The 16,642-nt window shown below is 32.1% G+C and overlaps 1 protein-coding gene across 1 annotated transcript in view; it reads right to left on the reverse strand.

Moving 5' to 3' along the window:
• The window catches only part of ROBO1 (roundabout guidance receptor 1), a 1,014,586-nt gene that overhangs the window by 661,267 nt on the left and 336,677 nt on the right, over positions 1 to 16,642 (reverse strand). Inside the window, exon 2 of the mRNA XM_044670323.1 lies at positions 6,915 to 6,998. Coding sequence (XP_044526258.1) covers positions 6,915 to 6,998 — 84 coding nt within the window. The remainder of the gene's footprint in view (positions 1 to 6,914; positions 6,999 to 16,642) is intronic.

Below are 16,642 nucleotides of genomic sequence, written 5' to 3' on the forward strand. Positions count from 1 at the left end.
GCCTTTTAAATAGTCTAAAATAGTACCTAAATTCCTAATGTATATTTAACTATTCATACAACCAATGTCTAATGTTTCCTTTCAAATTAAGTGTTCAAGAGAATGCAGGTAAATAAAATCACATTTTTCTTAAATCTGCATTTGATAATATCTTTGATTCATACTTAAATCCAGCAATTCAACTTATAAACCTGACTTAATGCCATTATATTCTTGCTTCTAGCAAGCAGGAACTTAAGATTTAAAAGAATTATTTAAAAAGTTGTATGCCATAAGCCATTGTGCCTTATCTATTTAAATTATAGTAATGTCTTGATTCAACTTTAGTTGAATATTACTGCATTATTTCAAGCTAGTTACTCCTTAAAGAAGGGAGATCAGTTTGATTAAAGGTCTTGAGTTCATGTCATAAAAGTGCTGTTGAAGAATAGGCTTTGAACATGCCTAAATCAACTAAGATGGAGGTATTCTTGTGTGAGACATACTTTAGGGAAATAAATTCGTCATTCCCCTGCCATATGGATGGGAGAAGTCTATATACATTGGGTATATATTATTTTAAAAACTAACAGACTGGGGCAGTTTCATTGTCTTTTTGCAATTGCATTTATGGATGAAGGTCTTATTCACTCATTGTATGCATACCATGCACTAAGGCAAATTGAGATGGGGTGGGCTTTCTTCTACCTCTCTGTTTTGACTCTGTAGCCCCAAGATTTGGGCTTGGGTGTTTGCCCCATTTTGTTTAAGAATATTTAGTGGAGTAAGAGATGGAATCCCTGAGTCTAGGAGATAAAGCCATGATGATCTTGGAGCCAGGATTCAGGCACAGCTGTTGCAGAAAAACTTAGAAAATGCATATTGATAGGACACAAGTCTACAAGGACTTTAGATCTGGAAATTGGTGATACTATGCTATATGTGAGATGAATTGAACTGTGAACCCAGTTCCCCTATCCTTGCTAGAGACTAATAGAGTTTAAAGGGACTGAACTTCTCCCTCAAATGTTAGGGTTGAATGTTTGTATATTTGTTCTTTCTATGTCTTTGAAGTAAATATTCCTCTGTTAGAACTAATATAACTAAGTGACTAAATGGAACTGGGACTTTGGGGATCCCTTAAAATTAGGGGAACTTAATTGATAAGGGTTTGAATCTAAATAGACTAGACAAAAAAATAGACTAGACACTTTTTATCACCTTAAATGCCAGAGCATCCTAGGGGAGAAATGAAATGTAACATGCCTGACCTTTAGGCAGTGGAGTCCAACGTAGGGTACTGGGATATTTAGACTAGTGAAGAGAAGACTAAAGGTCAACATCCTGCTTTCAAGTATTAATGGGCTAATATGTTAAAGAGAGAGGAGTTTTATTTTTTGGTCTAGAACAGTGATGGGCATACTACAGCCTGTGGGTCAGATGTGGCACCCTGAAATGCTCAATCTGGCTGCGCAACATTATTCCTAATCTGACAAGTACAATGAGAAGGTTGTAATACAATGAAACTTCTAAAGAGTTGCCTTAGAAACAGACTGACAGATGAGCATTTCCTTTTCTTTGGCCCCCTCTTTAAAAAGTTTGTCCATCACTGGTCTAGAAGGTAGAACCAGGAACAACTGATGCAAGTTTCAAAGAGGCCAATTCAGGTTAAATGTGAAGATAATTATAATTACAGTTGTCTAAAAGAGGAATGGGCCATTGTGACTGATTTTAGCTCTCTCTCATTATCAGTCTTCAAACAGAGACTGGAAAGCCTCAAGTCAGTCATGCTATAGTGTGGATTCTTTTTACATATGAGTTGTTCTAGGTGATTATAGAGGTTGCTTTAACTAAATTTCTCTGATGAACCTTGGGAGAGTCTATCCACTAATAAGGATATCCAGCAGAAAATTACATTGTAAGGAATATTAATTTAGTAATTTAAACTGAAATCAAGTGAAGGTGGTTTTCACTTTGGCACGCTTCTTTTGTCAAATGACTTAAAATATTCATTATAGTTTGGGATTGGGTATTATATGACTGAGTTTTGAGAGATATAAGAACAAAGAACAGACATTAAATTAGACAAAGAAATGTATCAACTAAAATCATATTCTATAGAGAAAGTTATTGTTCTGTATCTAGGACTTGATTTTATTAACATGTTTCTTTTTCAGTTTTATGACAAAAAATCAAGTTGAGGTCAATTTGTTTTTACTTTCAGAAGAGAAAATCCAAATTCCTTAAAGTGGTTAATTTTCAATACTTTACAGGTATGAAAATATAGGTGCAATGATAAAGCATCATTGTTATTAACTATAATCAAGACATCTTGATATTTATAAAAAAGCATATAATCAGATAAATTTTATGCTATTTTCTTTTCAAGGGATTCAATTTGCTTTCACCCCCTTTGGTACTCTAAAGACTTTGTACTATACAGAATGAGTAGAAATTACAATCCAACCTAAAATATCTGTTTACTATGAAGCATATGAGGAGGACAATAGATTTCCCTAAGACAAATGCTTTATCATACTACCAGCCATGTTGTCCTTCACAGGGGTGGAGGGATGAAAGAGAGAGGATTCCAGTAACAATGCTTTATGGTTATGGCACTTCATTCTGATATTGTTAGGCATACTACAAGATGACAACTTTGAGACTATGTGTACACTTTTCCTCAGTGGCAGTGTGATAATCCAGCTTTTCTATCTTAAAATTTCCCTTCTTTCCCAATATGCTTTTAATTGTTTCCCATTGTCAAAAGTTTTCAACACAAAAGAAATAAAAAAGAAAACAAAGAAGTAAAGAAAACATAGCTATAGTACCTGCATTTAAACAAATCTGAGGTATTTAAATACCCCCCATATATGAAAATACATACACTAGCAACAATCTATAATCAATGTGGTGGTATTTTTTTAAAGACTCCTTAAATGCATAGTAGATTTTATGGGGTTTTTGGAACTTGATCTTGACTCTATAAAATAATGATTCAAAAGGTCATCTATTTTTGCAGCTGAAGCTGCAAATACTATGGATTAGGAAATATGCTACTTGCTTTTAGATAAAGTACAAAGTACAAATCCACTTCAGGAATAACATACATCTTAGAAATCTCTGTGCAATCATTCAGTATTAATGCAGCACTTTAATGCTACTCACTTTTCAGGATACCATATTTCTAAGGTGGTGATGTATTGAGAGCAAAAGAGAGAAACATGGTCGATTACCATAATCTATAAATCTGAACAGAATCTTTTGTAGTTTCTAAAATCTCTATAACTGATAGTCGTGATCACTCTCTATAACTTCTTTAAAAAAAAAGGTGGGGATCTAAAAATGAGTCAAAAGAGGAGTCTCAGATTTTTACCTTAGATGGCCCATTCTGTTTGCTACCTGACATGCAGTGCAGAAAAAATCATACAAACAGTTTTACTTGCCAATGATTTTGTAATGGGATCCAGATAAAGTATCTATTACAGACTCTATTTCTCTAAATGACTCCCAATAGCCTCTTGGAGCTGTCAAGTTGTTTTTGGATTAACCAACCTGCTGGTACCAGAGCTTTTCAGGGCTCAGGTGACCAGGACCAAACACAAAGACTGCCTCAGCCTGGATTGGTCACGGAGGGAATCCAGATAACAGGCCCTATCCTGACCCTATTTCTCCAATTGGCTCTCTACAGTGATGGTGTTGGGGGAAGGACATGGGGAAGAGGGCAATCTTTATTTTCTATTTTAAATCACCAAAAAATTACTCCTCATAATTATTTCTCCTTCTCTATTGAACCTTCCAGATACAGACGTGGTACAAATATTAATGAAATTGCTGTTAATATTGCTGAAAAATTATGAGAAAAAGCAATGAAGAATTAAATTTCTAAGCCGACATTTGTTGATTGAGACATGTATATACCATAATGTAAGACTTTAAGGCATTATGAAACCATGTGCTTGCTATGAGACCTATGAATTTTATTTAAATGGATCAATTTGATAGTTCTGGTTACATTTTGCTTGGTTACCATAGCATATGTTGTCCTGAAAAACTAATTTGTGAAAATAACACACTCGGTGATCAGATCAAAAGGAAAATTAACGGGAGGGAATACAGAATTTGGCAAAGTCTTAAAAATCATTTCAGTTTCTTTGGGATTGTTAAGTTTTCCTAAATAGGGATGTTTGTCTTATTTTGTAAAGATACTTCTGGGAAACTTTTATTCCTGACTTTTGAATTTATGAACTATCATGGTAGAAGCTTTGGGGGAGAAGGATAGCAAGAATGATCTCAATTGGCCTTTCATAAATAATTACTTGTCTCAGCTACAGGGTAATGTAAAAGGTTATTTTATAATTACACTGCATTAAATTGGTCTTGTTTTAAATAAGTCACATAGAAGACTATTGAATAGACAGTTTTATAAGTTCATTAACTTGGAAGGAATAGATCTATTTCTTATACTTTTAATGCTAGAAATATTGACAAATGTGATCCTATTTCTATAAATTTCAGTTCCTTTGAGAACTCTTTTGACTATTCCCAGAAATAATTGAATTGACACTTTCTGTGTAGTACAGACTACAAAAAGGCTCATTGACAAGGGTTGGGGATGATTGGCAGTCGATGGGTACATATATGGTTGTTACTTCCTTACTTAAAATAAGAATGGTTTAATAAATCACTATGAATATAGCAGCAGTAAGTATATTGCTATATTCTATATATAAGCTATAACTGCTTAAATTTAAAGTTGGTAATGAACCAGCCAATGCATGAAGCAGTTTTTAAAACTGTATTAGTTAGCCATAATGATAATGATTCATGAAAATGAATTTTTTAAAATATAGAAATTCTGCTCAAAGGAATTGAAATTTAACAACTTGTACAAAACACTATCACCTCATATTCCATTCTGTATTTTTTATTATAACTAAGGGGTCACTCCACTCCTCCAGGTTCTAAAAAAAATTAAATTTGATCTCTGTTTCCTTTTACTACTTATTATTTTGGATGTTGTAATGAGAAAAAAATAGTTAAGACTAGGAGAGAGAAGAGAAGAAATACAGGGCATAGATAACTCACACTGGAAAAATCATTCCCTGAATAATTGGAAATTGACTATGATAGAATAAACTCAATAAACATTTTTTACAATCAGCCTTTCATAAATAATTACTTATCTCAGGTATGGGGTAATGTACAAAGTTATTTTATAATTACACTGCATTAAATTGGCCTTGTTTTAAGTAAGTCACATGGTTAAATATTGAATAGACAGTTTTAAAAGTTCATTACTTGGAAGGAATAGATCTATTTCTTATATTTTTAATACTAGAACTATTGACAACTGTGATCCTATTTCAATGAATTAAGTTCAGTGACAAAAAGTATCAGGATAAAATGATAATTAGCAATATGGGAAAGTATATTTTTAGACTTTTAAACATATTTAAGTTGTCTTAATTCTACTGTTCCTTACCCATATGCAATTTGCAGACATCTGATAAGAGAGAAAGAACAAATATTTTGAGTATGACTAGATGATATAGATTCAGAATAGGACACAATTTGATTTAGCTAATATATATTGGAAATTCAAAATATATATGTGTAAAGAATAATATTGTTTTTGATTCATACTTGTATTAATATGAAACTATCTTATGATCATTGCATTAGGAAGTGGAATTCAGAACTTCTGAAGATTCTAATTGAACATTTGCAGGATATATTGCCCAAATGAAGAATCACTTTGTGTTTTTGGAGAAAAACTAAAACAGAGAGAGAAAATGGTAATATTTGTGGGAAAGAAAAAAGTATATACAAAGAAATACAAAATTATTTCTTAAATTCATACTTTATTTGACATATGATATCAAGTGATTCAAACCTCAACTCTAGAGTGGGAGGTAAAAAGAGAGAAACTGGAATAATGTTTCTATGAAGGAAATGAAGGTGTTCCTATAATATTGTTAATTTTTTCCCTTAATTTATCAATTGTGTTTCTCACTTTAAATACTTTTTTGTGATTATATGAATAATAATAATAATATCAATGTCAATAATAATATCAATGATCTCACTGCTAACAAATATATGAAGAACTATTCCAAGAAATAATTATGAAAAGTATGTCAGGGTAATTTTGTTATAAGTAGGGTTTGCTACTTACAATGGAACTGTGATGTTACTTCTGAATCATACACTTTGTTACTAATAACATTTTATGTTCTGTACATAACTAATTAATAATTGAAATTTATCTTAGTCAGCATTTACTTTTAACATTGCTCTGAAAAACACTTCACAGAAAAGTAAACATATCACTTTCATACATGTTCATTATAAAGACATTTGAGTTTTTTCAATGTATTCAGTCAGCTAATTTATGTATATGTCTGCACATATGTGTATTTCTGTATACACATTCATTTAAGAAAAAAGTTTATGGATATTGTATCATTTAAAGAATGCATTTAATAGTCATGCAAGAAAACATATTAAGATGTTAGTATGCAGTGTAACAAATAAGAAACGCACAAATGACTTTGTTTTGAAGGCAAATGATACTTAATAGAAACTTCCTTTTTCTTATTTGCTCTAGATTAAACAAAGAGTTCACATGATCTGTTACAAATTACTATTTCCTCAAAAATTTTTGTAATAAAAAAACTTTACCCTGATGAACATTTGTTTTTTAGGTTGCAAAAACAAATGCCAGGAATGAGCATAGCTTTCAATTTGTAGTTTTTCAAAACTGTTTTCTTTAGCATCATTATTTCCAGATTATTGGATGCATTTTAAAGCATGATTACCACAACACAGTTTCTGGCTGTGGGGATGGTTAAATAATTTTATACAGGTGGTTGATGAGTGATGAAGTTTGAAGAGAAATGAGACTATTAATATTTTGGAAAGATACACTCTACCTGTGTAGCCCAGCGAATTGTCATCATTATCAGAGGTGGGGAGTGGTGTCCCGTTGTCCGTCCCCCTCTCTAGGTCTTCAGAGTCTGTCGGAAACAACACCAGAGCTGCTGATGGGGTCACAGTAGTAACAGTGGTTGCCATTTCGATCACAATATGTCCAGATACAAGTAAATCCACATATACCAGAAAAACACATAGAGACAACATACAGCATACTTCATCCTCACACCGCCTGTGGCATATCAAACTCTTTAAAAATTTCAGTGCCATCATTTACAATTTCTGAGGCCTTTTATTATTCACCCTCAGATTTCCCTAATAGTCTTTTACTGCACCATTGCTGTAATTCAAAGCTTGTGCAGGGCTCTGACTGCCTCCTGTGCAGCAGTAAGCACAGGCGGTAGAGAACATATGGAGTAGAGAAGGAAGGCTAGCTGAATGCTAGCATTGCTAATTTTCTACCTTATTGTTAATCAAAGCTATTGACTGTGATCACTCCCTATCATCGCTTCATCTCCTGGCAATTACAGACTCAGGGGACTTTACCTCTTTTAGGGAGGGGGTAGTGGTCTAAGTGTGGGTGAAACAGTGTCTTGTCAAATGAGAGGGAGTGTTGATAACAGTGACATATCTTCTTTGAGAGGCAGGGAGGAAAAGGGCAAGATCACATCTTTGAGAAGGCAAGGATTCAATATTTTAAAGAACAGGCATTTCCTGGGCTTAATGCATTTTACATTTAACTTTGAATTAATTTGGGTAAACAGATATAATCAAATCATAGTGTTCAAGTTTCCTAGAAGATAATAATCAATTTTCTTTTTCTCATTCCTTTTTTTGTATGTTTGGAGTACTTGCAAATTAATTTTCTTGCTTAAAATTTCAGAGAAGAAATAAAATTTCAAATATCCAGAATGAAAAAAAGCATATAAACTGAAATCTTACCAAAACTATATTTATTTAGTGCACAATGATTAGCCACAGTATCCCAGATAAATACAATTAGCACATTATTAAAACAGTTTTAGATGTGATAAAAAAAATCAAGCATACATCTTACTAAAAAGAGGACTACATGATAAATAGTTGATCATAAATAATGAGAAACAACTTGTAATGTTACTTTATACAATATCTAACTAGGATTTCTAAACTAGTAGAAGCATGAAGAAAGCACAGCTGTTCCCTGTGGAAGAAATGATTCCTTTCAACAAGGCAGGGTGTATAACTAGTTAATGCATCTCTAAAAGCATCAAAAAAGACATGCATTTTGGGTTCAAAGATTAAATAACTAATACTATTCAATTTTTAAATGGTCCTTGTAAACCTTGGTTTACTCGTTAAGCCACTTAAATAATCTTTTCATGTATTCAGAAGAAAATGAAGCATGCTATTCACTAAATCCACTTACTATACTCTTGCTAGTCAGTATCTCCATCTCCTTGTCACATAATTTACTTAATGTAAAGAATAACTAAAAAAAAGAAATTTGTATCTGTATTTAGTGCAGACACCAAGAAAAATATATTTTATTTTATATATTAGTCTATTCTTTTTTTAATCTCAATAATAGTAAAACATCATGTTTGTCCTGAAAAACTCTCCTCAAGCAGTGCAGAGAGGAGTCAATGTTCTGCTCCTTTAGATGAGTAATTTATTTCTATGCATGTGTTCATTGAATTAGAGTTTTAAATCACATCAGTAATGGAAAATGAAATGGATTATTATTTTTTTTTTGCATGTGCTTAGTTGTCAGGGTTTTCAGGTCAGATAACCAGGGTTCACTGGTGTAGTTATGGCACTAATGAAGTATTCTTGCTTAGGCAGACTACCCAGACAAGAATTTGGTTTAAAAAGACAAATGGCAGATGTTGATTTGAATGTGTACTTTTAAGGGAGCAAACAAACAGTAAATTTACACAGGAATTTGACATTTAAAAGTGAATATATGGCATCTTTCTATCTATCTATCTATCTATCTATCTATCTATCTATCTATCTATCTATCTATCTATCTATCTCCACTTTGGCATACTGTGTTTTACAGTGATTAATCATTTTTAAAAATTGAAATTAAAGAATATAAGAAAATGCAAGTTTTAAACCATTTTGCACAATTTACAATATGTGGATTTTTAAACTTCAAATTATCTAAATAAATAGTAAAATTCATAATTACTAAGTATACTAAATAAGTTCGTGGAATTTAAAAATATAATCAAAGACAAACATTTTCCCTACATTCTTTCATTATATTTACTGTCAAACTATTATAATTAAGGATAAGGAAGTTGTAGCAATAGTGGAACAGGTAGGTAATAGCTAAATTAATTAAGATATTCAAATTTTGTAGACCACTAAGAACTGGACTTTTCTCCTCCAGTTCCTCATCTGTCCCTAACAATTTAGAAGTTTTTCCCGATCATAGTTTGAAAAAGGGAACCAAGGAAGAAGGAGCAGTAATCAATGAGTATTCATGAAATAACTTGCATGTGCTAACATTGTCATTCAGCCCACCAGGCACACTATACTTCATGGAGACTGCTGTGGTCTAGGGAGAAGAGTAATGAATTTGTAATGAGAAATCCTAGTTTTGAAACCAATTACATTATTTACTTTGTTAGCTTCATGATTCTGGGCAAGCCATTTAATTTCTTTGTGTTTCTCAGTTTTTTAAGCTAGTAAAATTACTATAATAATATATGTACTGTAACATGTAATGATATAACATACAATAATATATGTACTATTACTATAATAACATATGTATTGGAGTTGTTTTTAGTACTAAATGTGATAATATATGTGAAGCATTTTGTAAGATTTAAAGTGGCATACAATTATGGAAATGACAGTGATGATTTTATTGTAATTCTTTTCATCTATTTGAAAGGGACTCAGAAAAGAACAGTACCAGGACAAATTGTTCCCTTGTAAAAGCAATATTCTTTTATATTCAGTGTTCTATGAGCTATTTACACAAGTATATAAGATAAATTCTTTTTTAGTGTTGCATAAAAGCATTACAATTCTTATTATTTTTATTGATGAAAACTGAACATGCTTTCTTTTCCCCATTTTTCTAGTTTCTTTGGTTCTTCCCACTATTGACTACCAAGCAAATAATAGCAGCAGCTCAAATTAAAATTTGACTCATTACATGTGGATTATAGATGAACTCTATGGGTTTACTTTGCCTTTAGTTAGAGAAAATGCTGATAGCGCTTGTGGACATTAGATAACAGATAGTTGACTTTAAGGAGTCAAAAATTTATTCAGTATTCAATTCACTATAATGTGCATACTTTGTCTTGGTGTGGCCAAATTTTAGAATTCAGTCTTGACCAGCCTGAATGGATAAGTAAAAAGTTGACAGCAAAATGTCTTGGATCATTCTTAGTCAAGAAGACTTTGGGAATTTATTACTTTTACCAGGTCCTAAACACACCAAAGTTATTTATACCTCTGGGTTAGACTTTAGAACTAATATAATTGAAAAATAATGAAAATAGCAGAATCATTAGCCATGGAAGTAGAACACATGGACTGTATGACTATGAGTAAGGTTATGATTTGCATAAAGTTATAAGATAAGATTATGCTTATCTGGGCATGTAGCCAAGGAGTAAAGGATTAGGTCAAAAGGAATTGAGTTATTTGAGGAACTGGGAAATTAAGATATATGAGAAATTGACAACATGTATGTTGAAATCCCCTAGACTGAAGGATAGAGAGAGAAATTTTGAGCTAAATATTGAACTTATTTAGAAAGGTGAGAGAATGCCTTTGACTCCAAATCGATAATGGTTACCGTGATCTGGATTGGATTCTAAATTTTGATAGTCAACCTTACCAAAAAACAAAAGAGAGGATTCTGAAGTGATAGAAATAGAAAGAAAATATGGAATTGGCACTGGGAATCAAGAAATATTCTGAATATCACATTGTGACAAGTTATTTATGGATACAAAAGATGATATAGCCTGTACTGGAGAGGCTGGAAGCCATGTGGCAGGAGCCATGTCTCAGGGAATAGCAAAAGATAAAATCAGAGAAAGATCAAGAAGTCTAAAAGGAAAGGAAGCTTTTTAATTATGCAGTGGAATTTCAAGGGGGTATAATGGAAGGGCTAGGTAGATCTCGTGTGTAACTTCGGGATGGTTTTAAGTTTGAAGTAGATGGAAAAGAGGGATAGAAAGGCTGGATAAGGACAAAGAGATAGTTCTTCAACAATAGTAGATTAAGTATTATGGGGTTTGTGAGATTTAAAGGGAATGGAAATATGATGACCATTGGAAAATGGGTCCAGGTAGGGTATCAATTTACATACTGAAGTCTGCTGCTGAATGTAGGTGATTATAAACTTTAAGGTCTCCCCTTTTTAGGCCCTTTAGATCTGGACATAAACTTCAATTGCCTCAGTTACTCAGATAGTAGCAAATTGGTGGTGATGTTTTCTGAAAGATATCTGCAAAGGATCCTCATAGCAGCCTAGAGCATGAGATGCTATATTGCAAATGTTTGAAATCTAAACCAGATGATTATCTGTTCATGTGCTAAAACTTAAAAGAAATCTAATCAAACTAAACATTATTATCCATAAAGCCTAAAAACAATATAACTTTTCTCTATATTCTCTATCTTCCAAATTCTCTATATTCTATCACATTTAGGATATGTCAATTTGTGACTTTGCTACATTTATGCAGATATATTTCTTGAGGCTTTCTACAGTATGTTAAAAATAAATTGGACTGCTCCTAATAAATGCTAATTATAGCTATTTGATCAAAACAGCAAAGAGAACCTCTATTACTATCTTGGGTCAGTTAACCTTTCTGCCTTCAATTTTCTTATCTGTAAAATAAAGGGGTTGGTCTAAATGATCCTTTGCACATCTAACATTTGGTGGCTTTATGAGGTGCATAAATACACTTTTCCTTCAGGACAATATTCTAGATTCAGACTTAAAAAACTAACAACTCAATCCTTAAATCCCCCATCTCAAAAAAAAAAAAAAAGAACATTTTAAGTAGGACATTTGCAGTGAGATCTCCATTAGTTTGGCTGATGAATCCTATAAAGTGGTCATATTATTTGATTTTGCACTGCATATTTCTATTGGGTTGGAACCAATGATATTATTAAACTTAAAATTATAACTCTGAATAGTATGGATTTGAATAACATGAAAACTCATATTAACTAGTATAATTAATTGAGACAGTCTTTTTTATTTTAAAAATACCATTTAAGATGATTATTTTATTGTTATTTTCAAACTTCAGTCTACATATTTATTTTATATAGTTATATAAAGATATACATGTGCACATGGATACATATTTATATATAACATAGATACAAATCTTTTTTCTTTGGCTTTATTCTTTGGCAAAATAGTCTGCATTTAAATTATTTCTTTGGTACATTTATATTATTAATATAGCAGAGGGGAAAGAAAACTGGATTTAGATACAGAGGACCTGGGTTCAAATTTTTACTTTCCTAGTAACTCTGTGATCTTGGACATGTCATCTTCCTTGGCCTCAGTTTCCTCCACTATAAAATGAGAGATTGAAACAGATGATCTCTAAGTTCCCTTTTAAATTTAAATCTATGACCTAATGATCATTTGTATATATCACACTGCAGAGTTTTTTTAGCAACAGAATGAATTGACATTTTGAAGATGACTATTAATAAAAGATTAGGGCAAAGCAAATGAATATAAATTACTATCAATATGAGAGTTGTGTTCTACAAATTGGATCAATTTGCATTGATTCTTTCCTACTAATCAAGAGGAATGCAGAGAACAGGCAACTCTAAACAGAGTACTGAGAACATTTAATTAGAAATCTAGGTGAAGAATTACAGAATTTAGTCTAAAAAGATTAAACTTGTTTCACAAATTTGAAAAAGAATCAAATTAAGCTAAAGCTCAAACTTCAGCTTTAACTCAAAGAGCTCAAATGTTTGTGGATGTTTCGTTATTTAGTCTTTTTAAATGAGAGGGACAAAGAGGGAAGTAAGAAACATCGTACAGAATAGGAATAGGAACTGGACCTGTGATTTCACTGGTATAGAGATCTCTGGGGTAAGAAAGCTCCCTTTACCAATTTATGTTAGCAACCTAAGCAGAGAAATAAATAAACCACTTCTTATTTCTGTAAAGATCTATTTAAAAAAGATGGGCAAGGGACATGAATAGGAAATTTTCAGATAAAGAAATCAAAACTATTAATAAGCACATGAAAAAGTGTTCTAAATCTCTTGTAATTAGAGAAATGCAAATCAAAACAAAATCTGAGGTACCATCTCACACCTAGCAGAGTGGCTAAAACAACAACAAAGCAAAGTAATGAATGTTGGAGGGGATGTAGCAAAATTGGGACCTTAATGCATTGCTGGTGGAGTTGTGAATTGATCCAACCATTTTGGATGGCAATTTGGAACTATGCACAAAGGGCTTTAAAAGACTATCTACCTTTTGACCTAGCCATACCACTGCTGGGTTTTTACCCCAAAGAGAACATAGGGAAAAAGACTTGTACAAAAATATTTATAGTCTCACTCACTGTGGTGGCAAAAAAATTGGAAAATGAGGGGATGCCCTTCATTTGGGGAATGGTTGAACAAATTGTGGCATCTGTTGATGATGGAATACTATTGTGCTCAAAGGAATAATGAACTGGAGGAATGAACTGGAACAACCTCCAGGAACTGATGCAGAGTGAAAGGAGCAGAACCAGGAAAACCATATAGAGGCTGATACACTGTGGTACAATGTAAGGGACTTCTCTACTATCAGCAATGCAATGATCCGGGATGACTTGGAGCGGCTTATGAGAAAGAACACTATCCACATTCAGAGGAAGAACTCTAGGAGTGGAAACACAGAAGAAAAACAATTGCTTTATCACATGGGTTGATGGGGAAATGATTGGGGATATTGACTCTAATTGATCACCCTAGTGCAAATATCAATAGTATGGAAATAGACCTTGATCAATGGCACATGTAAAACTCAGTGGAATTGCGAGTTGGCTATGGGAAGGGGGTGGGGAGAGGGGAGAGAAAGAACATGAATCTTGTAACCATGGGAAAATATCCTAAATTTATTAATTAAACAAAATTTTCAAAGATAAAAAAATTTTTTAAAAATGAAGATGGGAGTGCAATGAATCTTGCTATTTTTTCCAGATGATAAAATAATTTTGTGGTCATTTAATTGAGATATATCATTTAAAATAATCACAGATAGAATAAAATGCCTGGGAGTATACCTGCAAAAACAAACCAGGAATTACATGAACAGAATTATAACACTTTATATAAATAAAGTTAGATATAAATAACTAGAGAAATATTAATTGTTCATTGGTGGTCAGAGGTAACATAATTAAAATGACAGTACTACCTAATCTATTTTATTCAATGCCATTCCAATTAAATTAACAAAAAAGTTATTTTATCATCTGGAAAAAAATAACAAAATTCATTTGGAAGAACAAAAGATCAAAAATATCAAATGAATTAATAAAAAAAAACCCATAAAAGATGGAGGTCTAGCAGTACCAGATTTTAAATTGTAATATAAAGAAGCAATGTTCAAAACTGTCTGGTACTAGCTAAGAAATAGAAAAGTAGATTAGTGGAACAGAACAGACAAAAACAAACAATAATAAAATAATATTGGTAAAAGTATAGATCTAAGTTTTTGAGATAAGAACACCTAATTGGTAAAAATTTCTGGGACAACTGGAAAGTAGTTCAGCAGAGACAAGGTATAGAGCTATATTTTATGCCAATTGGTAAGACAAGATAAAAATGGATATATGTCCTAAATATAAAAGAATATATCACAAGCCAATTAGAAGAACAAGGAACATAATACCTGCTTCCCAGGAAGGGGAGTTTGGGGAATAGCTGAACAAACCAAGATATATGATTGTGATGGAATATTATTGTGCTATAAAAAATGATGAGCAGGTTAATTAAAAAAACTTGGAAAGATCTACATGAAGTAATGAAGACTGAGATAAGTAGAACCAAGAGGACACTATATACAGTTACAGAATTAATATTTGAATAACTTGTGAATGTCCACCTCCAGAGAATGTATTGAAAAATATAAACATGAAAGACCATGTGTATATGTGTGTATATATATATATAATATGTATATATAGGCATATATATATATGTGGGGGAGTTAAGTGATACCTTCTGTGTGGGCAGGGAAGAAAGGGACTGAAGTATTGAGAATAAATTCTATTAAATAAAAAAATAAATTCCCAAGCTATAGAATACAACTATATAATATAACTAGATCAACTTCCTTCATAAGAATCATAAAATCTATATAAAAATATATAAAATAATAAATTTAGTGTTTTTATTAGCTAGTTATTGCAGGCTGGATAGTTTCAGTTTCATTAAATGTTGCATCAATTCTACATCTCCTTATTTCAGATAGAAAAATCAATTCAATTAATGATAAAGCTATCTAATATTAAACCAGGAATAATACAAAGTAATATATTGATAAGGCAAGTGTCACTTACCACTTGCAGTTTATATAGCCTATCCATTGTATAGTCTATTCATTGCCAAGAAGTCAATTTAGCAACAAAATCAGTAAAATCAGCTGTCATCTGGGAAATTTTGATTTCATTAGTATAGATGCTACTTTCATCAATGCAGATTATAGTCTCTACATTTTAGAAGATGGTTTTTGAGAGTTGCTGTGGATGAAAATAAAACATCACCCTTCAGTCAATTTGGTGATAAGACATACTGAATTTAAATAGGCTAATCTTGGACAACTCATATACATTCTCTCTGGACCCATAGTTGAAGTATTACTAACTTTATCTAACCTGTCTGTCACTACTCTTGACTAGTACAGCCTTTCAGAATCTCAGGTCATATCCATGATTGAGTGATTTATCTATCAGAGCATTTCACTTATCCCTTCACTAGGACAAGTTATTTATTTACTTAGTTGGTTTATTGAACAAAAGAAGAAAATAAACCCTAGTTACCTATCTATATCTTAATTTTTGGTTTTTTTTTATTGTCTCTCTTTATCCCAATTATTTTTGAGCAATAGCTTATGGAAGACATATGTAAAACAATGGGTTACATTGAATCTGGAATAATATAGGTATATTAGTGGATTGTCCTATGCATTTTGATAAGCACATATGTTACAGAGAGTCTTAAAATTCATTTATATTTGACTTGATTTACTAAAGTATGTGAAAATACTTCAAATGGAAGAAAACTGCTTATAATCTGAAAATCCTGGGTTTCCATTTCTTTTTCTTGTGGAAAACTGGATAGGTTGTAGTGCTAAAATAATTGAAGAAAAAAATGGATCTAAGGGCATGATGATATTTTCTACATGCTGGATATATATTTATTTGAAGAAGGTTACATAGATGTTTAGAAGTCATACATGACAGAAAGACTAGAAATTCAGTCTTGAAGATCTTGGTTCAAATTGGGCCTATCCAAATCTCTATAGGTTTATCTCTTGTGCAAAGAAATAGGGATACAAAGAAAGGGCAAGAGCAGTTCCTGTCCTCAAGAAGGTTATATTGTAAAGGAGAGAGATAGTAAATGCAAAAATCTATCTATCTATCTATGTCTCTCTCTCTTTCTCTCTCTCTCTCTCTTTCTCTCTCTCTCTCTCTCTCTCTCTCTCTCTCTCTCTCTCTCT

The sequence above is a fragment of the Gracilinanus agilis genome, chromosome 3 (genome assembly GCF_016433145.1).
Source record: "Gracilinanus agilis isolate LMUSP501 chromosome 3, AgileGrace, whole genome shotgun sequence".
NCBI lineage: Eukaryota > Metazoa > Chordata > Mammalia > Didelphimorphia > Didelphidae > Gracilinanus > Gracilinanus agilis.